At 42.0% G+C, this 24,961-nt stretch overlaps 1 protein-coding gene across 2 annotated transcripts; it reads left to right on the top strand.

Moving 5' to 3' along the window:
• Positions 1-4,803: 4,803 nt before the first annotated feature.
• LOC146196944 (protein brambleberry-like) lies at positions 4,804-20,602 on the top strand. 2 transcript variants are annotated; one of them, XM_084598668.1, is made up of 12 exons: positions 4,804-5,205; positions 5,803-5,931; positions 6,924-7,085; positions 8,631-8,877; positions 9,388-9,504; positions 10,090-10,269; positions 11,223-11,429; positions 13,932-14,040; positions 14,616-14,707; positions 15,067-15,266; positions 19,146-19,228; positions 19,359-20,602. In XM_084598668.1, exons 1-12 carry the CDS (start codon positions 4,966-4,968, stop codon positions 19,486-19,488), a joined length of 1,896 nt encoding a protein of 631 aa, XP_084454794.1. In that variant the 5' UTR covers positions 4,804-4,965; the 3' UTR covers positions 19,489-20,602. The 2 variants fall into 2 exon arrangements, with proteins under 2 accessions (XP_084454794.1, XP_084454793.1); XM_084598667.1 differs by having other exon boundaries at positions 4,805-5,205; positions 15,031-15,266.
• Positions 20,603-24,961: the final 4,359 nt, after the last annotated feature.

Here is a 24,961-nt window from a genome sequence, read left to right as displayed (position 1 = left end):
GTTTTTCGTTACCATCAGAGACCTTGGCACGTACACATGGTCTGTGATGTCATGCTCCGCGCCTGCCTTCTCGGACGCCACAATATTCTAGTAAAGTCCCTTGATAATTCTAGAGCACTATAGCGCCACCAAACAACCGGGCAAACGTTTTTTTTTTTCTTTTTTTTTTGTGTGGTTCCGGATTTGCCCTCAAAGACCAGCTGAGGTGCCTCGTTTCATATTTCCTTTAAAAGGACGCTGCGCCACGCAGCGCTGCAACGTCGCCGTCGCAGTCACCCATCAGCGACCAGCAGTAGACGCTAAAGTGGCAAAGATCAGTATGCCAAGCGAAAAATACAAGCAGAAAAAATAGCTGCACTAGGAATGTTGCAGGGGCATCCCACCTATCAGTTGCTCGATTAAAAAAAAAAAAAAAAAAAGACGTTCCCGCAGATTACATGCACAAATCATTTGGCATGTGGCAGGAAGTTGAAAGTTAGCACTGTGTGTTTCCTTATATACTGTTCCTCGTCATTTAATATGCTGCAGCTTGTGGATATGAACAAACCCAAGTTTTCACGTTACTTCACGCCTTCTTTGCAACGTTTCAGAAGAATCAGAAATAAAATATTAATAACAATGCATGCAATGTTGCACCAATTTGCCGCTGCCTGAAATGTAATCAAAATTCTTGTACGATATTACATTACCATTATGAAAGGGATACACCAAACTCCGATATCGGTACCATTTCAGCTCTCGGTACCATTGCTCTTAAGTGACCTCAAACCCTGGCTGTAAAATACGAAAGTGGTCAGAGTTGTTCATGAGTGCATGAATTTGAAACCTTCATAACCAAATGAACAACACAAAGAGTAGCAATTCAGGTCACACTTACTGAGTAAGAAAACGAGTAATGCACACAATACTATAACAGCATAAAAGAGCAAAGGGTGAGGAATGAATCTGCTTTTTTTAACGAGAGCATTTTCAATGGTCTGGTGAGTGCAAGTTTCTCAGCCAAAGAGTACAAACACATTATTGGTCATAGTCTCAGATGTCACAAAAAGAAGCTTGCACATTCTTGAATTCATGTATTACTATAACATGCCTGCTGCAGTAAAGCTCGCATATACTGATGTCATGAACCTATCTTAACTTAAATGTTCAGTACCACATAGTCTCCTGTTAACAGCCATTTTTTACAAGGTTGTATGACAAGTTCAGCTCAACAGTGAGGATTTACAATACCCTAAAAGCAGACTGCCAGCATAGCATTAGCACGACTGGCTAATCAAGCTGCCTGTATCATAAGAAGGTCAAAATTGGTCTGAAAATAATTTACAATTCATGGTGAGCCATGGCTCTAATAAGATTTGGCTTTACATACTTGGTTCCTTGAGCAGATTTTGACTTTATGCCATTATGCCACAGTTACACCTATAATATAGAAGGGCGCCTTTCTTTCATGAGTTGCAATAATTTAAAAATGAATAAGTTTAAAAACAAGAAGTGAAAAAGTGTCAATGATCATTCCTAAAATTAACCAGTATGATAAATTTGACCTCATCTCGTCAGCATCATCCAGTCACACTGACTTTATAATGATGCTGCCACTCCAGCAAAGCCTTTATTCTGTAACCTACCCAACTTTTTTTTCTTTAAAATTTAGTTCTCACAAACTACAGCAATAAACTGATTGACTGCATAAAAAGGACACTCTTATAATGTTATACAGCTCAGTCACAAATACCATGAAACTTGCACCTCAACCACCACATTATGTAGCTTCGTGAAATATGACAAGACCATCATCCAATAACAAGTGCTATTTATTTTACCATATCACTGAAAGCTGAATATACGCAGACTTGAGAAACTTCCTGGGAATGCAATACCAAGAATGGGTGAAATATTCCCTCCATGCTCTATCAATAGCCAATGATGACAACAAAAATTGCAGAAAGACACCAATAACCATCGTTGACATGCTCCTGCAATACGTATCCCATAGAAGAGAGTTGATGAGAGTTGCCAGCACTTCAGCCACTGGCACCACTGCTACTTCTTGCAAGTAAATGCTTGATTTTTCTAAAATTTCTACAGACATAGTGGTGCCACTGTGTGCTACCAATGTGCTACCACTGGATCCACTGCTACCAATTTCAATGTGCTACCACTGGATCTACCAAAACTTCTTGCTGGTTTTTGACTATGATAACAACACCTATTACTTTTTTTTTTCAATTTAAAGGCTAATATGGCCCTTATTCATTCATAAAACTTGATGACCCAATACCAACACTTTATAAAAAAACTGCATAGACAATAGCATGGTTGTGGAAACTGAAAGTATATATTGCCAAAGGCTGAACAATGACAAAGAATTGAATTGAGTGTGAAACCAAATTTAACATACATGATTGCTGCTAAGAAGGCTAAAAAGAGCTGAAGAAGCAGCTCGAGATGCCTCAACCTTCTAATGAACACACTTAAATGTTCACAGAAGAAGCAGTGCAAAATAAAAAATGACAGCAGCCATCTACTCCGAGATATACATAAACAGTGCAAATAAAATAAATCATAAAAATGTCAAGCTGAACAGCATTGCAGCAGTGGAACTGCAGATTACTAAGCTAAGCTGCATGCACAAATATGTAACCAGATTATGCAGTGTAGTACAATGCATGCGGCTGCGTAAAAGATAAAGTAACCTAAAAGCGTAAAGCTCATTTTGGCTCTTGACATGTTAGAAATACTGGAGTATTTCCTTCTAAAAATATTAGGCATTGTAAGCATATAAAATTTATCATCTATATTTTGAATATCCCAAACCGGACTTTTGAAACGCAGGGTGCTTTAATTCTGTGCACAGAGCAGTGTGTATTGTCTGAATGAAGATCGCACATTGGTTAACAAGTCGAAAGTCATGAAAGTTTGCTCTGCTCAGTGAAATAAAATGCCAAGGGCTGCTTCAAAGCATTACATATTAGCAGGAAGGTGGAGATGGAGCTAGTATGTTCCAAACACAGGTATTGCTTTGTTTAATGTGTATATACATTCGTGAGCAAAACTGGAATACAACACTAAGCCGGAAATGGAGCTCAGGATATATGTATGGATGTATATTAAGAGCGTCCCCTTTGAAACGAGGTGGTGATAGTCATCACCATACTCAACCTTTCTTTTTCACGTTTTTAACTTCGATAACTCTTCAGCATAAACAATTTTACTTTTAGATACGGGTTATCTTTAAATACCCTTGTTTGATTTCGATTTAGCCCATGCATCCCCTCCCTACTATTTGTCCACCAATCTTTCAAATGTCTCTTGCTAACCTCTACCACCGATTTATTCACACTTCCCTCATTACCTCTAAAACCCAGAGCCTCGGCTAGAGTGCCTATGTCCGCATCGACATCTGGATGGATACTGCCACACTCCAGTACGAGATGTTCCATTGTTTCTGGGCACCTACCACACATGGCTCAAGTTTCATTTTCTTGATTAAGCTTCCTTCTGTAGCTTCTGGTTCTAAGACATCCTGATCTAGCTTCAAAGAGAAGGCCACTGCCTCTTGAGTTGTCATAGAAGGTTTCTTTCTTAATCCAAGTTTTCCATTTGCTGTATGTCTAGGGTCGTCTTCTTTTCAATTGAATTATTCCAGTTTTTAGCCTATGTGTCCTTTACCTGTCGCTTAATGTTCCTTATTTCTCCATACTGCCTTTATACACAATTACTGGCTAGTTTTCTGGTCCTTCTCCGCCCCTGTGAGTCAATGCCCTTTTGGTTTGGTTTGATTTAGGGGATTTAACGTCTCAAAGCGACTCAGGCTCTGAGAGACGCCGTAGTGGAGGGCTCCGGAAATTTCGACCACCTGTAGTATTTAAATACTTCTCCTGCCCACCTACTGTCATCCATTTTCCTGAAGCCTTCTTCGTAATATATTTAGCTCTGAGCCTCTCGTGCTTAGAAAGACGCCCAGCCCATGTCTCCCTGTGCTGCTTCGTCTGTAGTTTCGCCATGGGCTCCAAGTGCTAACCTCCCCACAGATCTTTGATTTATTTCTAACCCCGATTGGACTTCTGCCCTTAAGCACGAAACCGCGTTCCCGAAGGTAAAGCCTAATACCATTATTCCTTTCCGCATACCTTTAAGTAGTTCATGTCTGTTGTACCCCCACCCCCTTCCCCTTTCAGCTCTTTTATGTGACGACTACATCAATTTGCTTCACCGCGAGGAACTGTCTCCCCTCAACCCCTGTTCCGTTTTCTTGCGTTCGCTACAGGAAGACACACTTGGCATGGAAGAACGCGTCGCACACCCTGCAGCAGCGATATGCCACAGATGAACTTCCTGCGGAGTCGTGAAGCCAGTAGTGATTTCTCTGGCGGCTGTAGCTGGCTGTCAGCTGTCGTACTCTTGCATGAAAACTCGAAACCCGCGAAAACTACGAAAACACGCGCGCACAGCTTATGTTGAACCAGCCGCTGGCAGCCTGCCACGCAGTTTCGCTTGGCTTGGTTTTTTTCTTTGTGTAGGCAAAACCGGAGCAACTAAAATCAAACTAATAAAAATTTTACACTACAATGCTTTAAAATATTTTTTTTTCAAACACAAAATTCTTCAACGTGTCAAGTTAAAGCATGCAAAAAAAAAAACTAGTAAATTAAAATCAAGAAAGTTAAAACTAAATTTGCGTTTATTGCAAATTTACATATTATAATAACATTTAAATCTACAGTATCTTAAACGTTTAACTTTATTTTAAGTTCTTGTAAGAAGACATCATCATCATCATCGAAGATGACCAATCGCGTGCTTTGGGACCTTTAAAGAGGATGTTGCGTTCCAATTTGAATAGCTCAGTTTTGCCTGTATCGGTGCTGTAGATAAAGCTTTGTCCAACTTCCGTGGTGCAGGCTTGGACACGTTGAGACTTGCCAATTTGTTTTATTACTTGAAGCGAGGCTGAGCTTGTAAGCCATGTACTGCTACGCGGTGGTTTTTCTTTTATGTGTTGTGTGCCCTGCTAATTGCTTCCTCGATTGGTTTACAACCAAGCCGGCGGCCGCTCCTCCTGTTGAAGGAGACTTGAAAGACTTCAACAAGGATGGAACAGCTGCTGTGGTCCCGTTCGAAATGAAAACAGCCGACGACGAATTCCTCCAGGAGGGGAAAAAGTACGGTCTTCAAATGTCGACGTTGGACGCATGCCACCACAAGGTGAAACAGGTTTTGGGATTATGCTCGTATTGTAAAAACCGCCTGGAGCTACCAATAGAAAATGTAATAAGTAGGTCCATGATGCGCTTAGTATTTCTTGCCCTGCCTAAAAATTAATTGCTCCTATCCCTCAGTTATGTTAATCACTTCAAGGGTTTGACGCGGTGCTAAAATTCGGTAAACTGGGCGAAGTGGACAGACATGTTAGGTCGTCCATGCTTTGCGTATTTATGAGCGACTTGGGCGGTTTGAGAGGGCACTGGCGGTGCTATGTGCGCAGTGCCTTTGTTTTACTTTCTTCGTCTTAGGTTTTTAAAGAAACCTTACTGAGGCAATTCATTACTGAGGAATTGATTTCCTTCAGCCTTCCAGCTGGCTAAAGGCAGCTGATCGCCACTTTAAGGGCGAATAGAGCCGAGCGCGGCTTTTTAACGAGATAAAAATACCGTCTGCACTTACTGCGTGCCAGTATAGTTCTCAGTTATGTATACAATTTATTTGTTTGTTTTTTGTTTTTTGTTTTTTCTGTGCTGCCGTTCTGTAATTCTCGTATTGATTTGTGCTTTTTGGTAATAAACCACCTTTTGTCTGTTCCAGGTTCTGCTTGGGCTCAAGACCTCTTGCTCGCAGCTCAATGAAGAGGAGCTTGGAAAGCTGAGCGTCAGACTTTTAAACTGTCAGTCAGCAGTTGAAGGTCGGGCCACATTCCCTTGCACTGACGAGATGGTAATGTTCGTTTTATGGTCTTTTAGAACTAATAGTGATGGGCATGAAAAAAGTATTTCCAACATGTGCAATAGCAGTTGCAATGTTTTCAATCGACTGAATGTAATAGGGTAGGCTGTCAGTTTCAATAAATACTCCCTCGTAGTAGTGCACCTCATGCTGTCCATCTATATGTGCATCTATAATTTTGTGCTGTGCAAAAAGTCTTGTTTTTGTAACACTGTTTCTGAGACATCAAATTACAACTATGAAGGTATTGTGGTAAAAGTATCCACATTTTTTGGTTACTGCACTGACATATACACAACGTCTGGGTGGGATGCCGCTGGTTTCAGTGTCTAGAGTTGTATTTGGAAAGTCGTGGCATATTCTTGGTTGTTACTGCAGGCTTGCCTTTGAAAGTTTACTTTTTTGTTTTTGTTGTGTGTGCGTCTTCATGCTTGCTGGTGCTTCTGTATGGAATGCTCTTCACCCTGTGAACTGGTCTTCATGTTCATGTGTTGGCAGCCATGTTAACAAACCAACAGCATGTACTTTAGGGATAAGGAAGAAAACTAAAAAAATTAATGCTGCGTGGCCCAAGACAAGGTCATTTTTCCAGCAACAGTTTTTAAACTCCAGGAGTTTAGAAAGTGTGAGGCAGTTCCTCTTTTTGCCAATACTACTGACATTGCCCCTTCCCTCCATTTTTCACAAGCAGCAGTGGTACCATTATTTTTGCATTTTGTATCTTCATAATGACCTATTTCCCCGTATTGTTTCTTTTCCCACATTGTGTTGCTTTTTGGCACTGCATTTGTTTTTTTCCTAGGTAGGTCAATTTCTGTCCTTTCTCTGTGTGCCCATGATCACTCAAAATTTCATGTACCTACTTTTCTAATAGTCCAAACTTCTAACCACCCTTTTGCTTCAGTGTACCCAATAATAGTGAGCACACATTATGAGGTGCACATTTTATCGCTAACAAAGGATTTGCACACTGTTCTTTTCAGTCATTGCGTGACTGCACGAAGGGTATGGACCAGCACACCTGGAATACATATCACCTGATTAGTAATCGTGCCAGAGCAGTCTGCTACAACATTCGACAGCAGCAGTTCTATGCTAAGACCGAAATGACTGTCAACAAGTTGGTTTGGACCACTGACGAACAGGTATGCTGAGAATGGGGCTTCCTTTACACGGCTGGCAAGAAGTACTTTTTGTAGAACACTATTGCCAGGGCAGCAAGCGAGAAGACATGGCATTAATGAAGAACAGCTTAAGTGCCAATTAAAAACATTTAACATCAAAGCATTCAGGGCCAAGTTTTCCAGAATATTGGTCATCTGTGTTATTAGCTTAGCATTGATGTTGTCAGCGAAAAATTGCAAGCGTGCCTGTGGTAGGTTCTAGTTGGCAAATGACACGGCCTTACACCGGCTGGTCATCGGGATATTGGATGTCACAGGACCACATAACATGGCTAGGTTTGCAGGAAGTGTGGACTTGGGCAGCTCCTTTGAGATGGGAGGGCGAGATAGGAATGAAACCCACCCTTGAGTCTACAGTCAGCTTCCCCGCCCTTAGGCATTGCAGGCACATTCTTGGTTAAAGCAGGGCTTTGTATCTACATCGGGTAGTCATTCACGCAGTGTGGTAACTGATGACTATACTAATGATGTGCGAAACAATAGAGACTCAAAGGGATTAGGCAAGTTGCAAAGTGCATGTATGCGAAAGAAGATCCACAAGGGGAGCACAGTGTCCCCCTGTCTTTTTTTTTTTTTTTGGCGGCGTGCATATTCCTTGCTTATTCACATAATGAATGCACTCTTTTCCCAAAAATTCAAAATAAATTTTGGAGGGTTCATTCATTATATTGATAAGATGTTCTGGAACAATTTTAAGCTGCAAGAATGGAACAAAAACTAACCGGATTGAATAAGTATATGTATAAATCTGGTATGACTCACCTGAATAAACAAAATTCTCTCAGCACAATTTACATGGTCAAGAACATGTTCATACTTTGTTGTGTAGGGCAAATGCAACATTTCATCTACTTCCACAGATCTTTCTTTTATTATTATAAGTCTCGTAGTCAGTTCTTGTAGCATGGAGTGTTTTGTTGCTGTGGAGGTAAATTTTCATATGACCCATTTCATCACCTCTGAGATTTCTGCAGGCTGCCTAGCATGTGTGACCATTGGTTTTCATGGTGGTCGATATTTGTTCCGCATGTGTTCATAGACAAAGAGTGCCTGCTATCATTCACAGGCTGCCCACCAAGAGAAAGAGGGCAGTGTATTACCTGAGGGGAAAACAAATCATTGCACTTTTTGACATTCAAAGAAGTGGATGCCTCCATTGCACAAGAAATTAAAATATACGTCCCAGAGCATAGTGGCATACCAGAGTTTTGCTTTCTTGATATATAGTTCTTGGTTTTATGTGTAATGTGCATGTTTTGATAGGCTTATTAAATTTTTTTTAATATTGTTGTTCGTGCTACCTTTGTCGCTATTTTTGTCCTTTATTGTGCTGCAGTAATTCAAAGCAAAAAACAACAAACCCATTGGTCTGTGCTACTCGAAAATGCCTCCCAACACAAACTCTTCTCACTGAGCGCTCATCCCAGGAATGGTTGTTAAATTTTATCCACTGTTTCTTTCTTAACCCTATGGAGGCCTTGTTCTTGCTATCCTTTCTCTCAAAAGGTGAAAGCCATGTCCAAGTTGGAGGAAGAGCAGCAGAAAGTGACCGCACTGACAAGTCAGACATTGGAGACCATGTCTTCGGGCCAAAAGGCTTTGATGCAGCAACAAGAGGTGCTGAAAAGCTCCCAGCAGACTGTGCAGGACTTTGTCGCGCAGAACCTCAAGGAGCTGATGCTTGAAAAGGCTCTTATTGCTGCTGGCCAAAGAGAACTGGCTCAGATGACCATCAGCATTCGCAAAAAACTCGGTAAGAACTGGTTCCCTGATGTTTCTAGCCTTTGAAAAAAAAAATAAACTGATTTCATAGTTGCATCTGGTACCTTTGAACGGACTAGATTGGTTGTATGAACTTTCAGTTGTTTGTGAGATCATGTCACCAAATTGTAGAACAGCAAAGCTGTGTCTCTGGCAGGTGACATGGTTGTGCACTGACCGGTCGTCGAGTTGTGTGACATCATGAGATTAATGAAATGACAGAGCTGGCAGAGTTGCCAGTTCGGGCATAGTCTTATAGATGGCAGGCTAAGATTGTAATGTAGCCTTCACACTTCAGTCTAGTCAGACTCGCTGTACCTAGGCCATGCTGGCACATTTGTAAGGCCTGGTTATTTTTTATTTTTATGTCCTAAATAAAAACCCAAAATTGAATACATATTCAGGAGGAGTCTTGCTGAATTAGAAACTCATGTTGTAGTCATCTTTTATTTGAGCGGTAATGCGACTTTGCCCTGTATATCTTTCTTTTCTTTCCCCAAAGATGCTGCCAGCACAACAATGCTTACCAATGAACAGCAACGCCAGGCAAATCATAAGGAGTTGCTGAAAGACTTGGCTGCTGTGCACAACTATGCCATGTTCCTGCAACAAAGGCTTGGTATTCTTTGCATGCTTCTTCATTCGTGTATTCCTGTCCTTGGCGCACTGAGCAAGCTGTGACGTCCTGTGTTTGCTTTAAGCTTCCAATTATTTGCACGTGCTAATATTAGTAGGTTATGCTGAAGAGTCTGCTGTATATGCTTTCCTTACTGCTTCAAGTTCCATATATTGCCCAAGGATGTGGGATCAAATTCCGGGCTCAGCGGCCGCTTTTCTATGGAGGCGAAAGCAAGGTGCCCGTGTGCTGTGTGATGTCGGGGCACGTTAAAGAACCCCAGGTGGTCAAAATTACCCGAGCCCTCCGCTGCAGTGTCTCTCTATAGCCTTGAGTCACTTTGGGACACCAAATCCCATAAACCAAACCAACCATCAAGTTCCATATGACACTTCAAAATAAGGGCTACTTGTTTACTGAGCAGTCGGGAGTGTTGTGAAGCAAAAATAGAAAAGATTGTCTGCACATTCAAACATGCTGTTCTGCATAACTATGCATAGTAATCGCAGGCACATGACCTGCACTACTAGTATACTGTCTGCCTCTTGAAGGCTGTATTCATGCTGCTCTCTTGTATGCATATTTCAGAACAAACTGCTCAAGATGTGTTGTCCCGCCAAGAAACTGCTGCTGAGCGTTTTGAGGAGACCCTTGGCAATCTTGGCAAGATCAATGCAAGCATCGGCTACGTGCAGCAGACAATTGAAACATTGAGGAAGGATGTCGACAGCAAGTTCGGCTGGTTACTCAAATACCTGCATAGCACAGGTTAGTTTTCTTCTCTGCCCCATTAGTTAATGTTCCTTACTATTTTTTATGGTACAAGTGCCACCTTTGATGTTATAGTCTTTCTTTATCTGCTTAGTTTGCATTATTTAACCATCCAAGTTTCCTATTTTGTTAGTTCTTCCTTGTCTTTGATATTAAACTGTTTTCACAAAGTGAAATCACAATAGCTAATGACTAATTTTACATTCCCTCCATTCCTAATAGCCTTGCTTCCTGGTAAGTTTAGTCAAATGCAGGTGGTGATGCACTCCTTTACATCTACTGAGATTAGCTTACAACAGCATAAATCAAGTACTCCTGTGTCCTTCATGAAGGTAAACAAAAACTTAAAAACAATTTCATTTCTGCCTTTTAGGCTTCTTTTTCCAGCACTGGCACTGGTACATAAATTATACATAATGGTACATAAAGTTTTTGTTTTTTTCCGTAGACAAGTGGCCTAACAGACTGACAGTGGACAAAGCAGTAAACCAACTAGTGCACTTGCTCCTCAAAAGGACTCATCAGTGCTAACTTGTAACAGAATAGTATTAACTGTACTAAGAAGTATTAAGAATAGTATTAACTGTGGTTTTTGCTAATATAGTTACTATCTTGATTTTACTACACCAATGCTTGCTGCTCACAATGTGTTTGCACACATCTGTTGCCACATGTTTTCAAACTACACTGTATACTGCGTCATGAAATCCTTATTTCCGAAATTTCAATGCAAAGCGCCAAATGGCGGAGTGGAAGTGGTTCAGTGAGTTGGTCATTGGCTTTACATTTCCTCCACCAGACTGACATATTAAACACTGTGTTTGGCACATGACGGATTTTATGGTAAATAGGCATCTAAGGTCAACGCAAATGCTCTTAGCTATCTGTGGTGTTCTTGAGGAGGTCAGCACATTTTACCCCCACCCTCGGTGGAAACTTTCCCTGTGCAGGCGACCAGCTGAGTTCCATCTACTGCTGTGTGCTGCACTTCGGCTACCTCCTGGTTGCCATGCTCCTCGCTGCATTTCTCAACTTCTCCATGGTGTCACGGTTTGTCCTGCTGCTCATCGTGCCCATGAATGCTGTTGCAGAGTTTCAGGGAGGCTGTAGTCTTCACTTTGGCCCAATGTCTCTACTCCTGGCTGTCTTCATTGCAGGTGTGTGCATGAGCTTTTTTTTTCCTTCTTTCTTTAATGCTTTAGTGTCAAAAGCTCTGTTCTACAAAGAATTTGTTTATTATCGTGAGCTCAAAACCGGATTGTGCAACGTCAGAGACCACCTGGTATGGCAGAGTTGGCAGCTTCTTTGTGATGGGTGGGCAAGATGGGAATTGAACCCTCTGAGATCATTGAATCCAAGATATTCAGGCTCATTTGTAGGGCTTATTAAAGCACTGGTTCATATATCTGTCAGATAATTTTTCACATAATGTGACAGCTTACATCTACATGCTGATGAGTATGTGTGAGATTATATATGATAAAGGCTGAAATAAAAGATTAGTGATTTTGTAGCTTACACAAGCCGCTAATGCTCTTGCATTATACTCTTTAAAGTGGAAGTGTCCCTCCCCTCTTTTTTTTTCTTTTTTCCAGTATTCTCCATCACACCTCCAGCAATGCTGCAGTTATTTTTCTTGGTCCTCTGTAAAACTGTTCTCGCACATGCAAAAGAACGTTTTACTTCAGCATGCATATAACTTCTCCTACCTGAAGGAGAATGGTTTTCTGCAGTAATACCAACAATTCAGCATAGTACAACAGAGTTCATGCTCCCATGAACAAGCTGCAACTCTTGAATGGGATGTTTTCTCATGTGTCCTTCCATTCCTTTTATGTTTTTTTTTTCTAGCATGCATCCACAGTGTAGTCAACGCACAATCACGGGCAAACTACTTTGAAATTGTGGAGCAGATACCTAAAAGACTCATCTGCTCTTTGTAGCCGTGAAAATGTATAGCAACAGTGTGATACGTACTCGCACAAGTTTTGCCTGCATTTCATCATTATAGAAATGGTGCTCAATCGTTTCAGCCATTGGAGAACCCCCTATGGCTTCCAAAGGGGTACTGAGAAACCACATGGGTCTGAGGTCTCCATCCTTCCCGGCTATGCACTGAAAACATAGATGTGCATAACCCATCAGAAAAAAAGGTTACATTCAATAATAATAAGCAAGTATAAATTGAAGCAGCCTGGTATAATCAAGTGCATCTGCAGCCTGTCTCCAAAGAAAGTGGGTCAAGGAAAGGTGCACATAAATTTTTGGGGGGGAACAAACCCGTGAAGCGCTCGGGAAATACTATGGAATGCAGTTAGGAACCCTTGGGCACTGGCAAATTTTTGGAAATAAAGCATGTCTTACTAGACATGTGAAAGCCGGAAAAAAAAACCTGAAATTTTGGGAAAAGACTTGCTAGCCTTGTCGCTTGAGCGTCCTCGGGCACTGGCTGGTGGCGCTAGTGCTGCTGAACTGTGTGAGGTTGTGACTGTAGTCCTCTTGAAAGTGACCTTCGGTCTGGCTTGCTTGTTTTCAATGCAACATTTCTGCCATGCGGGGAAGTCTGTGTTCGGTACACCAGCTGCTGTGCGGTGAAGGCAGCCAAGCTTGCCGAAGGCTTGCAGCGGCCCTCTTATGACCTGCTTTGCTGCCAAAGGAGATGAAGAAATAAGCTGTGCCCTCTTTTAATTGAGGTAATATGGAATTTATGGTGCACCATTAACAGAATTGGACCTCTTTTGATTGGCATGCTGCCTTTTCATCATCATCATCATCATCATCAGCCTGACTATACCCACTGCAGGGCGAAGGCCTCTCCCATATTTTTCCACTTAACCCGCTTCTGTGCTAGTTGCATCCACATGACCCCTGCGAACTTCTTAATCTCATCCGCCCACCTAACTTTGTCGCCCCCTGCTACGCTTTCCTTCCCTTGGAATCCAGTTTGTTACCCTCAACGACCATCGGTTATCCTCTCTTCGCACTACATGTCCTGCCCATGTCCATTTCTTCTTCTTAATTTCCACTAGAATGTTGATAACTTGAGTTATTTCTCTGACCCACTGTGCACGCTTCCTATCTCTTAATGTTACCCCTACCATTTTTAGTTCCATAGCACTCTGGGTTGTCCTCAACTTAAGTAGAACTCTCTTGGTTAGCCTCCACGTTTCAGCCTCACCTTTTACAAAAGCACAATCCTCTGCAACTTTGCTGCAAATACCAACTCCAATGGCATTTGTACCACGCAGTGTGAGACACTTCTTGGTTACAGAAAAGATGGTCTGTTGGCACGTCTTATATATATTGAATTAGCAATATATGGAGTCATTTTAAGATCTCCTTTGAGTTTAGTATTGCTGGGATGCCTGTATTGCTGCTACGGAAAGTCATGGATGCCATCTATCATTTTCTGTCCTGGTACAGCTAGCCTTGATCGAGCCCTGGCCGCAGTTTGCTGTAGAGTACTTAAGGCACCCCTGAATATTGGTGTGCAGAGGAGTGAAAGCAAGGTTTCGTTTGTATTCTAGAGGTCTTTTGCAATTTTGGGAATGATGTGGAAGCCTCTATCGAAGCTGCACAATAGAAAACTTTAGATTTTTTTTTTTTTCACTCCTTTAACTCTCTCCTCATCATTGCTCTTTCATCTATCTGTTCACCAGCTGACACTGGCATTCGGGGCCTGTGCCGGTGGCGTTTCTCCAGCTACTCTGCTCTCAAAGCGGTGCCTCATGACCTACACAATGCCTCGACAGTCTCCACTTCATTGAGGCAAGTATATTTAGTCACACTGTCCTGATCGTTGCTTCTTCTTTAGCACACCTGAAGTATCCTAACATCAACAACCACTGTTGGCAGAAAGGTTTTACATTTCTTTCCCGCTCACCCCCCATTTTATTGCGAAAGCAGTGTTACTCTACGTTTCGAGCCTTCAGCGTGGCGCGGCCGCACCCACGTGATGCTGTGACATCACACCCCACGTGACACTAGGGTGAGAGCTGGGCTACCAACTGAAGTGGTCGGCGTAGCGTGGTCGCAGCCACGGCGCAGCACGTGACGTCACACCCCACGTGACACAAAAGCGAGAGGGGCTGGCAAGAGCTGCCAACTTGGATCTCTCGTTTCACATGGGACGGTTATGTCAGTATCGGCCTGCTAGGACCTTGGCATTCACGTTACCCCTATAGGCCACTAAGGCATGTTCATACGGCTTGGTTAAAGCGGGGCTTTATATGTGGGCTGAGGAAAAAGAAAAAGAGAACGCTCGGTCACCCGCAGCTAATGCTTTCGCTCAATATTTGGTTCAGCAGCGTTGAACCCTTGTAATTTTTATTTCTCCTTTGCAGAGGACCCTATTGCAATGGACACAATGCATCACTTGTAAGCAGCTCGCTTTCAGCTGGTCCAGCACTGCTGTCACTTGATGACTTTGACCAAAGTAAGTTACTTTTGTGGCTGATGCTGCAGCCTCCCGGATAAATGCAGCACCCACTTTTCAAGCTAGCAAAATGGAAAGTTGCACCAGCCTCCCTTGATACATGTCGCCATTCACGTTAAATGTGACTCAAATGGGTCACAAGTGCATTTTGTATAAAATGCAGAAACCTACTTTCCTTGAATCATTGGTGATAAGCCGAGTTAGCAAAAACAATCTCCAGTAGCTTGCATGTACAGAGCTTAGAAAGGGCTAGCACTGATCTTGTGCTCTATTCAAGCCCTGCTGTCTGAAACTTCCACTTATTTCTCTTCACCTTGCTGCAGGATCTTCAGGGCAACGCACTCATGCATTCTCTCCAGGGTCACGGAGCAGCACCCCTCTCCTCGAAGAACCGAGATCAACGTCGCTCGCCAGCAATAGCGAGGCAGATGAACGTGCTGCTCAAGTGTCGCGTTGGTTGTCTGAAAGCCAAGAAGTCCTCAGTCCGCCAGACACAGTTCCAGCCACATCAACTCCCATAGCCAGCCCAGAGAAGCTCTTGCTGCAGTCTGCCAGAAAGGCGAGTTCTGTTACTTCATTTAGCACTTGGCTCAAATTGTGCCTAGGTTTCGGTTCTCTCAAACAAAGACACAACATCCAAAGTGTCAGTGATGGGTTCTTATATGATGCCCTTAACTTTCCTAAATAATATTAGTGCTCGTTACGGTGGATGGCACTTGTACCATTGTTTTTTGTTGTTGTTGTTTCTAAAGGGAGATAGTATCTGTGCCAGTAGCTGTTGCAATTGCGTATCTCGTGTTTAATAGGTGTACGTGCAATTCTCCTTTTACATTACCTCAACATCCCCTGCTTGCTGTTCGCCACATCCTGTCTATGCCACAGCTTTTTTGGGTTTGTCAAGTACAATCTGTTTGCCATTCCTTTGCTCTCCTTTTCCATGCAAAAATATATCTACCTGATGCCTCACAGTTGCAGCCATTTCCTTGTCGTGGCTATTTTAGCCACCGTTTAATAGTTTATTGCAAAGATATAATCATATTGCACAGGCATCTCCTTCAAACAGCATTAGGGGCCAAGCACTAAATTTGAAGCACTCAACGTTTTGCCTCTACGGTTTTGTTAAGAACAAGTTATTATAAAAATTCTTTTATCAGTGCATGCACCTGTCTTTATGTACCTTGGTGCTGGTAACCATCACAGAGCCAAATAAGGATTTTTCGTCAGAAACAATGAAAACTACTATATTAGGTGCAACCACCAGACAGTAACTACATCTTTTTTTTTTTTTTAATAGAGTAATGTTCTTTCACTTTCCTTATCTTATTTTATCCGTAGGGCTACGGCTATGGCGCACTGCTAATGTAAGAGGAAGACTACTTTAGTTAGTTTGTTAGTTTTATAATTAAATGCATTAATTACCTTTTCATTTTTCATTTTATGGAATATGTTGTATTTGTGGAATTGGAGCGCGACCTCCTGATAGTACAGCCAAGAAAAAAAATACAAAATTTAAAAATACTGGCAAAAAGAAAAAAAAAACAGATCCACATGTGAACCTGTACGAATTCCTCTGAGCTTTTCTGCAAGGCTTGTTTTGCAACCAGGGGCTTTCATTCTGAGTAATTTCACATTCTTGTGGAAATGAAAAGTCAAGTTCTCCTTTCTGCATAAACTCTAAAATTTAGCCAGTTGACCAAGATGGCTTGGGCAGGTGTGAAGAGGGCACAATGGTTTAATACAGCTGCTACAGTAGTAAACAGATGGAGAATTGTCCTGTGTCTCTCTCCTCGTGTAAGACTTGTTTGCCAATCAGCTATGCTTTCTCCCTGCTTTATCAGTGCTGATGTCAACCGAATACTAGACCAAAATCAAGTATGCGACATCCACAACTTGCAAGTGTTAATGCGCCTTAAGGGTCACCTGCTTTTTCACTTTTTCTTGACCCAGAAAGTGTCGATGGAGGCCTTTTGGTTGGAAAATAAGCCTTGCTGAGACGCTGACTTCATAGATTTTTGAAAAGTAGCCAATTATGAAAACTTGTCCACGTGTGATAAAACAATGTGCCTGTCTCAGCACCATTCACGGGAAGCACCCCATTTACACCATTTACCCGTGAAATTTACAGATTTCGTGAATGCATAGCTATTATTATCAGAAATAGCTAAACTAAATAGCCAAAGAAAGAGCCAAAATAAATGAGGCAAACAACATACCTGCAGTGCTTTCACTGAGCTTGAATTTCATCTTGCCTCACGAACTAGTCAACCGGTGATGTCTCTTGCAGGGCATGGAGCACGCATGTCCCGAATATTACCAGGCTTTTGAGTCTACTAGCATTCATGCCCTTGCAGAAACCTCTTTCACTGTGTGTCGGTACTTATTCTCCGACTGCAAAAGTCTTAATATAATAAACCAGACCATATTGTCACTGACAAATGTGGCAAAAAACAGGACATCCCAGCTGGCCTTTAATCAGGCGAAGCTCGAGAGGGACGAAGAAGATGCTCGGCCATGTTCAAGATATGGTTCGGCCATATGGTGGCACCAGAAGAGGAGCAGCGGTGTGGCATTGCCCCCTCCCTTCGAAAAGGCATTGACTCTATGCCGCATTCGTGGGGAAGGGATGGATAAGTGGGGCAAGTTATACAGGCTAATCTCTGGCTCTTGTTTGGGCCCTAGGAAGAGTTCAGCGGTTATAATACAACTTCATTCTTGCGACGAGGACTACTTCAGACTTCAGCTGTCAAGAGGAGCAGACAATTCCTCGCATGAGCACCTCTTAGTTCACTGTGCTGAGGCGGCTGAGCACCATTTAGGGGCCAAAGTAATGGCGAAGAAGCTTTTAAAAGTGCATTCGCAAACAGATTGGGCTCTACACCCAGACATGGTCGCTAGGTGTGATAGTCTCTTCTCTGTGGCGCAGGTTGTAGCGCTGGGCATCGTATTCTTGTTGTTGCCAAATTCGCTGTTGGGCAAGTTGGCTTGCGGCTTCTGCATCACGAATGAATTGGTCAGCACCCACAACAAAGGAGGGAACAAGATCCGGAAGAAACATGGCATCCAGCGTAGTAAAGGCTTCGCGTCGGAGCAAAGCATGTAGTTTCATGGAGTGCAGTGTTGTACGCGAACATGATGTATGGTAGTATTTGGTCCCAGTTCCCATGATCGTCTACAAACATGTGACTGTTAGGGCACCTTAATGAAGCGCAATGTTGTGAATGAATCAGCAACTTCAGCTGTGGTGCATTGGGAGTGGCCTCTGTCTCACAGTAGCAGACGAGGTAGTCAGCGGCAACCGCTGTATATGTCGCATGCTACATCCGAAAACAATGCTTCTGATTATGCTGCTTTATTTCAATGCTGATAATACTTTTACGTATTTTGGACACATAACATACGGTAACATATTTGCATAGTAGACTTACCTCCAGGTGCATGTCCTACACGATGTTGTCACTCGCATGGCAAACTCCTTTTGTGGTCAAATGCGACTTGTCGCAATTGATAAGCTCTGCAAAGTAGAGTGCATTACCCTCTAAGGGGGGATATAGCTCTTAAAATTGGTTTTGTTATTTATTACCCAAATTTTATGAAACCTCATAGAATTGTTCAGTTTTTTCTACTGATTTTAAATATGAAAATATTTCTAGGGCAATTGGTTCTAAACGTATTAAAGAATTATTCCTACTGTCTGCTGAAACAATTGGAGAAAAAAATTCTCATCAGAAATTAATTTTTAATATACAGATGGATACTATGAAGTGTAAGGAACGCAATATTGGAATCAGTATAAAATTGAGCTAATAATATAGATTTAGCAGCCCACTAAACTTCGCACTCACGGGCATGGCAACTGTGTAAGGATTTCAAGACAAGGTATAAAAGTTTTACAAGTGAAAATAAAAAAATGTGCTTCCAACATTGCATTCCTTACACTTTATAGTACCTATGTTGTCTAATGAGCATTTGTTCCCCTATTGTTTGAGCAGACAATGACAATAATTCTCTAATACCTTTAGAACTAATTGCCATAGGAAATAAATGTTTACATATTTTAAATCGGCAGAAAGAACTGAACAATTCTGTAAGGTTTCATCAAATTTGGGCAGAAAGAACTGAACAATTCTGTAAGGTTTCATCAAATTTGGGCAGTAAATAGCAAAGTTAGTCTTAAGACCCGTGTCCCCCCTTAACAAAGGTTTATCCAATTCAGGCAGTATGTTGTGACACGCTGGTGCAAGCACATACAAGCAAAGCAGTCGGTGCCAGACTTCTGTCTTTTGTGTTGCAGATGGCATTGTACATCAGTGCACTGCAACACCACTCTGCAATGCTTTGGAAGCCTATATTACCTTCTTTGTAGACCGCGTGACTGAAATATGTCGTCCCCAATTCTTAGTACATAGTGGGCTCCATCTTTTTTTCTCCCCCATTTCAGGACCCTGGCATCGTGAGGCAAAACCTCCTGTCTTCTTTTAATACAAAACCCCGTAGGAGCTTCCGTGGTTCTGCAGATGTGAGGTAGGTTGACTTCAACTGTATGATCAGCTCTGTTGTACCCATTTCTTCTTTCTTTCTTTTTCTCTTTGTATTTCTTTCTCTTGCTCTCTTGAGGCTAACTACATGAGCAGTCCCACTTTTTACCTTCCAGCTTTGCATCAAATGAGTCGACCACGAGCAACTCATCTCGGCGCCTCTGCTCTGGCTCGAAAAAGTCTGGTGCTCCGTGCAGGGCAACCTGTCTCAAGGGACAGGATTTTTGCCGCTACCACTGCTTGTGATGCTGCCTTAGTGACAACAGAAGCTAAATTCATTTCTTGACCCTTTCATCGCTGACAGTGCCAATAGCAGGCTTCCTGACGATACAACGTTTTTAATCCATCATTATCGTCTGTGATGTTGAAATGGATGTCTCAGCTTTTCTATTATTCTCTTTTAAGATCTGTTACGGTACTTTTATTTGCTATTTCAAAAACCGAAGCAGGTTTGCTAATCTGTTCCACTACCTGCTCAATTATGACGTCGACAGAATTGTCAAATTTCTGCTTTTAGAGAAACCCATGGTACTTTCACATACTGAGCCTGCAGGGAATAGCTTAGTATGATCTTGCATAGCTCCCATACCTACATTTGTAATGATACAAAGCAAGTCTTCAAATTCGTAGTTACGGTCATTCTAGCTAACTACTACACCTAGTACTTCCGTAATTTTACTGTGTGTTTACGCTTTCATTTGCATTGTATGTTCATCATGGGGCAGGCTCATGTATGAATCTTTTCTTCTATGCCTTTCTTGACAATGAAAGGCAATAACAGTAAATGCCCCTGATCATTTTTATTGCCATTTTTTTCTTGTGTAAGCAGATAAAAAATGCTAATGGAGCACATAGCTAGTCAGTTATAGCAGAGCGTAACTTAGGTTATGTTGCATTAAGAGCAAAAGCTTGACGACTTCTTAACTGCCTTGCTCTAGCTTCAAGCCTGATCTACATTTGCGAGAAAAAGAAAAAAAGGTTGTGAAATGTGTTGGCAGCAAAAGTTTACGGAACGAGAGTTTCCGTAAAAATATTTTTTTTGTAGCTCTGTGTCACTACCGAGCAAACAAGAATGTGCATACCTTCATATATTTCAGGCGAATTGCTCGGTTACTGCACTGAACCTCGCGTCCCGTAATCTTTTACTGCTGCTATAGTACATGCCACCCGCTTTGTCAGTGTACATATTATTTTAACGAGTCATTTATCGTGTTCAGATTTTAACCTCTTTTACAGTGACTTGCAACATATTGTTTCGTTGCCTAGATGAAAGGGAACTTTTACTTGTATTAGTTTTCTTTTATTACTACTTAGTATTCCATTCTGTAAATAAATTGTGATAACTGCACATGTTTTAGTCTGCATTTTATTGCATTTACTAGTGCTTCACTTCACACCTTTTGAATGTAGTGTGCCATGTGAATTCTGCAATAGCTGCATGTACAGCTGACATCGCACTTCTGTGAGGCATCCTGCAGTACACAGTAGGTTAAAGTAGCCCAGAGTTTTCTCTGGGCTAGATAGCTCTGTTGACAGCACAGAGTGAACCCGCTGTCTACCTAACCCCTCAAGGCTTTACAGGTTAGGTGGACAGCGGGTTCATGCCATGTTGGCTAGCCTTTTCTAACAAGAATACTAGTCATCTCGGCTCATTCGTGCTGCTGCCATAAATACGTATTTCCACTAAGACTATCGTTCTGCAAAGAGTTTTGCTTGTTGTTGTACTTAAGTGCACATGAGAAATGTTCTTAAAAAATATAGTATTGTTAATTTTAGTCATAACCGAGAAATGAGATTATGTAATTAAGAACTGGATTAAATACCACTGCACCTGGCAATAACTAAAAAAAAACAACTGTTAAACTGTCCCTTGTGTTCGCCTATGTAATTGCAAGGAATATCTAATCTATTCTCTTTTAAGCTGCCATCAAACCTGCCAACAATCAAAAAACAACTTCATAAGCATTTGGGAAGGCTTTGGATACTACATAAGGTAAAATGTAACTGAGTTCAGCAAATACTAAACTGAATGTTTGTTGCCTACTCCTTAACGGGAAGCCATAAGCAATTATATTTAAAACTGAGTGCACGTTCTTATTCTAACTACTTTTATATGTTTAGTTTGCATAATGCAATACTTTTAGTGCCTAATATAAGGTATACTTAGGAGATTTTGACAAAAAGTGAAGAGATAGTTTTTTAAATTTTAGTCAAAGTTGTTCATTATTTTACATTTCTTTTTTAAATTTTGGTCAATATTGAAACAATATGGAGAAAAAACGGACGATTCAAGAGGTACAAATTTTTCCCAGAATAAAGAACAAGGACTAGAAAATACAGAGAACAAGTTTCAGTGACAACACTTTATTGTTTCATGCCAGAATGTAGGGCAGAATATTGACTCTTTCAGGACAAGTACTGTTTTATATTTATCCTAATTGATTTAAACAATATAATGAACCAGTGTCTTTAATCCCTAGTATTTCTGATGTACTGAGGACTGCTGAAGGAAACTAATAAAACTTGAAGATGTTTCTTTTTTTTTTAATCGAATAATTGAAATAGCAGTTGTTCCTTTTTTGCTGCTTTTGAATTTCGGAGGATTTTTATACTTTGTGGAGAAAACACCTAGCGGTCTAGGGCTTCAAATTTTGCCTGAGATTAAGATTATTACCTGCATAATAAAGAGAAAATGTTGTAACATACTGCATCATACCAGCATGCAAGCTTGAAATTGGACTTTTTTGCAGTGCATCACTCCTGGAGCAACGTTTGTAACATTTTTTCTTTTTTACTAGAACAGCTGCAACAACAACAAAAAAGACTAAATAGCTTTTATGAAAGGAAAAGTTGCATTGATTTATTGAGTAAAGAATAATGGATGACAAAATTTTAGTGTACAAGCAGCAGGACTCGTAAACTTTCAACATTTTAAAATTTCAAAAACAGCGTCTTCCACCCCTACTGGTATATGATTTCCTCCCGAGAAAACTACAGCGCATCTTGCAAAACTAATTAAGGTTCATTCCTTTGTGTGGAGATATTCTACCACATAAAAATTTCATTGAAGACCAAAAAAATGGTCATGGAGCCTCGATTACTGTTCTTATCTGAACACACGCATATAATTGGTTGCTTGTTTTATTGTGGAACAAATTACCATGCACGAATCTGTATGCCTGTGACGGCTAAATAATTTGCATTTAATTTTTCTCAATTGTTTCGGTTTCATTAGTCGAGCGATGGCTATGCTCTATGTCGGTCATGTGAGGGATGAAAATGTGACGTCGCCTCTTCTTTACTCATCATTCTGACTCTTGAGGTAGGCTGGGTTTAACACTGTTGTGACTCAAATGACGAAAGAGTGGTTAGATCGTCGTTCTCATCACTCATGTAACCTATACGGAAATTTAATTTAGCGGTTACAGGCAGATGCAGTGTGCTGATCCGTTAACATTAACAAGAACAAAATATGCAAGCAAAGTTATATCAATTGCGCTATAAGGAAAACTGGTTAATTAGTGCAAAGTGCGGATCGAACTAAGTTCCTTGCGTCGCGAATCGAGAGCGCTACCTCTACACGCATGAACATGCGTGCAAATCTAGGTGATATAGAGAGGCTGTGTGGTTGCAGACGCAATGAATGTCATGAGTGACTGACAGATGTGGATAGGCTTCGTTGTGTCTGGCACTGCGCCAACTGCACAGCGACAGTGAATGGCTTGCTTAGGTGGACCGGTAAGAGATTTCGCTCTGAGATGTTTCCTCATGTTATTGCATTCAGTCCTCACTGGGATTACCAATTCTATTTACACCAAATTATTTGTTGAAAAATAAAAGCAAATAAGTTATTTTGCTAGCCGTGGTATACACACACACACACACACATATATATATATATATATATATATATATATGTATATATATATATATATACACACACACACACACACACATCGTAGTAAAAGACGACTCGGTAAGTTACAGAAGAAAAAGAGAGGCGAGTTGCAAAAGAGAAGAGAGACAATGAACAAATACAGTGATGAAGGAGGTCATAAAGTAATGCAATAAAAAATTATTGCTGGGACACTAAAGTTCTGCCTTCAAGGTTATGAAGCGATAGCGCAGGCTACCAGCCCACATTCAGCTGCTTTAACCAATCCATATGAAGGTGCCTGCCTGGCGTTGGGCAATGTGACTCAGAACGCAAGGGTCCTGGCAGGCGGATTCTGATATCTCCTCCCCTATCCCTCCATATGAAAGGGGAGAGGCCCGAGTTATCAGCTCTGTAACGTCACTCAACGCTACGTCCAGTCAGTGCGCGGCCATGTCAGGGGCCAGCAATTCCAACTGCCAGCGTCATGTTCGCCATTTTTCGCTCACAACGCCGACGACGGGTTTTCTGCTGAACGGAGCCCTTAAAGCTATCGCGTTAGCTGGTATTCAATATATAGTAAGTAGCAGCCAACAACTGCACAGAAAGTACAATGAGCAAAATGCTAAAGAGAATCGATGTTTAAGCGAAAGTATACTTCGGTTAACAGCCAGTATGGGGCAGAAATTTTTTCTCACAGCTTTGTATAGCTCTAGGGGTATTCCGCAGTTGACCGGTAGCGACGGGCGGACGAAATAACGAGGAAGCGGAGTGACGCATTGATTGCGGGCTCGAAAAGCTTTTCCAAAGCGAGTCACGCGAAAGTAAATCTCCCCAAAGTGCACTGCTCCGGGCGCCTTTTGCAGCGTAAAGCTACACTACGCGGGTCGGGACCGAGTTTCGCGTGAATGGGCGCCGCCCGTTATGTGCATGCGCGAGCGCAGTCCCACTTCGTCGTCATCTCCTTGTCCCTTCCGCGAGGCAAGGGAAGGAAACGTTTCGTAGTCGTCTTCTCGTAACAATATTAGCGTCCCCAGCATCAGAAATTTCTGCGCATGGGTGTCCTGTTTTGTAGCGTAAAGCTATACTACGCGGGTCAGAGCATAGTTTCGCGCGAGTGTGCGCGCAGCAAGAGCCGCGTGACGTCACGAGAGGAGCAGGTGCGCCGCCCTTCGAGGATAGCCTCGTGCCTGACATTGTCGAAGGCCTTGGTGAGGTCTAGGCCCAAGATCACTTTGGCGTCTCTCGATCGCGAGTCTATGATATCATGCTTTAGTCGGAGCATTACGTCCTGCGTGCACAAGTGTGGTCGGAAACCGACCATTTCGTGCGGCCACAGGTTGTTTTGCTCCATGAAGCACGTTAATCTCGTCTGTATTACGTGCTCCAGCAACTTTCCAACGTATGAGGTTAGAGAAATCGGTCTCAAATTTTCCAATTGCGGGGGTTTTCCCGGTTTGGGTATTAGTATTATGTTTGCCGTTTTCCACGGATCTGCAGCAACTGGCTCGTTTCCCAAACTTTTCCAATGAATTCCGTTAGAAGACTAATAGAGTCATCGTCCAGATTCCTTAGCATTTTATTGGTGATCCCATCGGGGCCCGGGGCTGATTTAGTTTTTAGTCTTACAATTTCCGCCCTTACCTCTGCCTCCGTGATGGGGGCGTCAAGCGCCTCGTTGGGCCGTGCCACCGTAGCTCGGGAGTGGGGAACGCTGGTTGTCTGCAACATACGTTTTTACTCTTATTCATAAACGACGCATCGTCTCCTTCAAAGGCGTGTCTGACTTTTGCCAATCTTATTCCCGATTGAGTTTTTGAATTTGTTGGGTCCAGCAGAGGCCGG

Source organism: Amblyomma maculatum, chromosome 3, assembly GCF_055883805.1.
Source record: "Amblyomma maculatum isolate TAMU_Amacu chromosome 3, ASM5588380v1, whole genome shotgun sequence".
NCBI lineage: Eukaryota > Metazoa > Arthropoda > Arachnida > Ixodida > Ixodidae > Amblyomma > Amblyomma maculatum.
The sequence above is the reverse complement of the archived record's forward strand: the minus strand, read 5'-3'. Positions and strand labels throughout refer to the sequence as shown.

Coding starts and splice junctions, on each gene's coding strand:
- LOC146196944 (XM_084598667.1), top strand. CDS start 4,966: ATGTACTGCTACGCGGTGGTTTTTCTTTTATGTGTTGTGTGCCCTGCT. Junction 10,270..11,222: donor CAAATACCTGCATAGCACAG/GTTAGTTTTCTT, acceptor TTCCCTGTGCAG/GCGACCAGCTGAGTTCCATC. Junction 15,267..19,145: donor TGCTGCAGTCTGCCAGAAAG/GCGAGTTCTGTT, acceptor CCCCCATTTCAG/GACCCTGGCATCGTGAGGCA.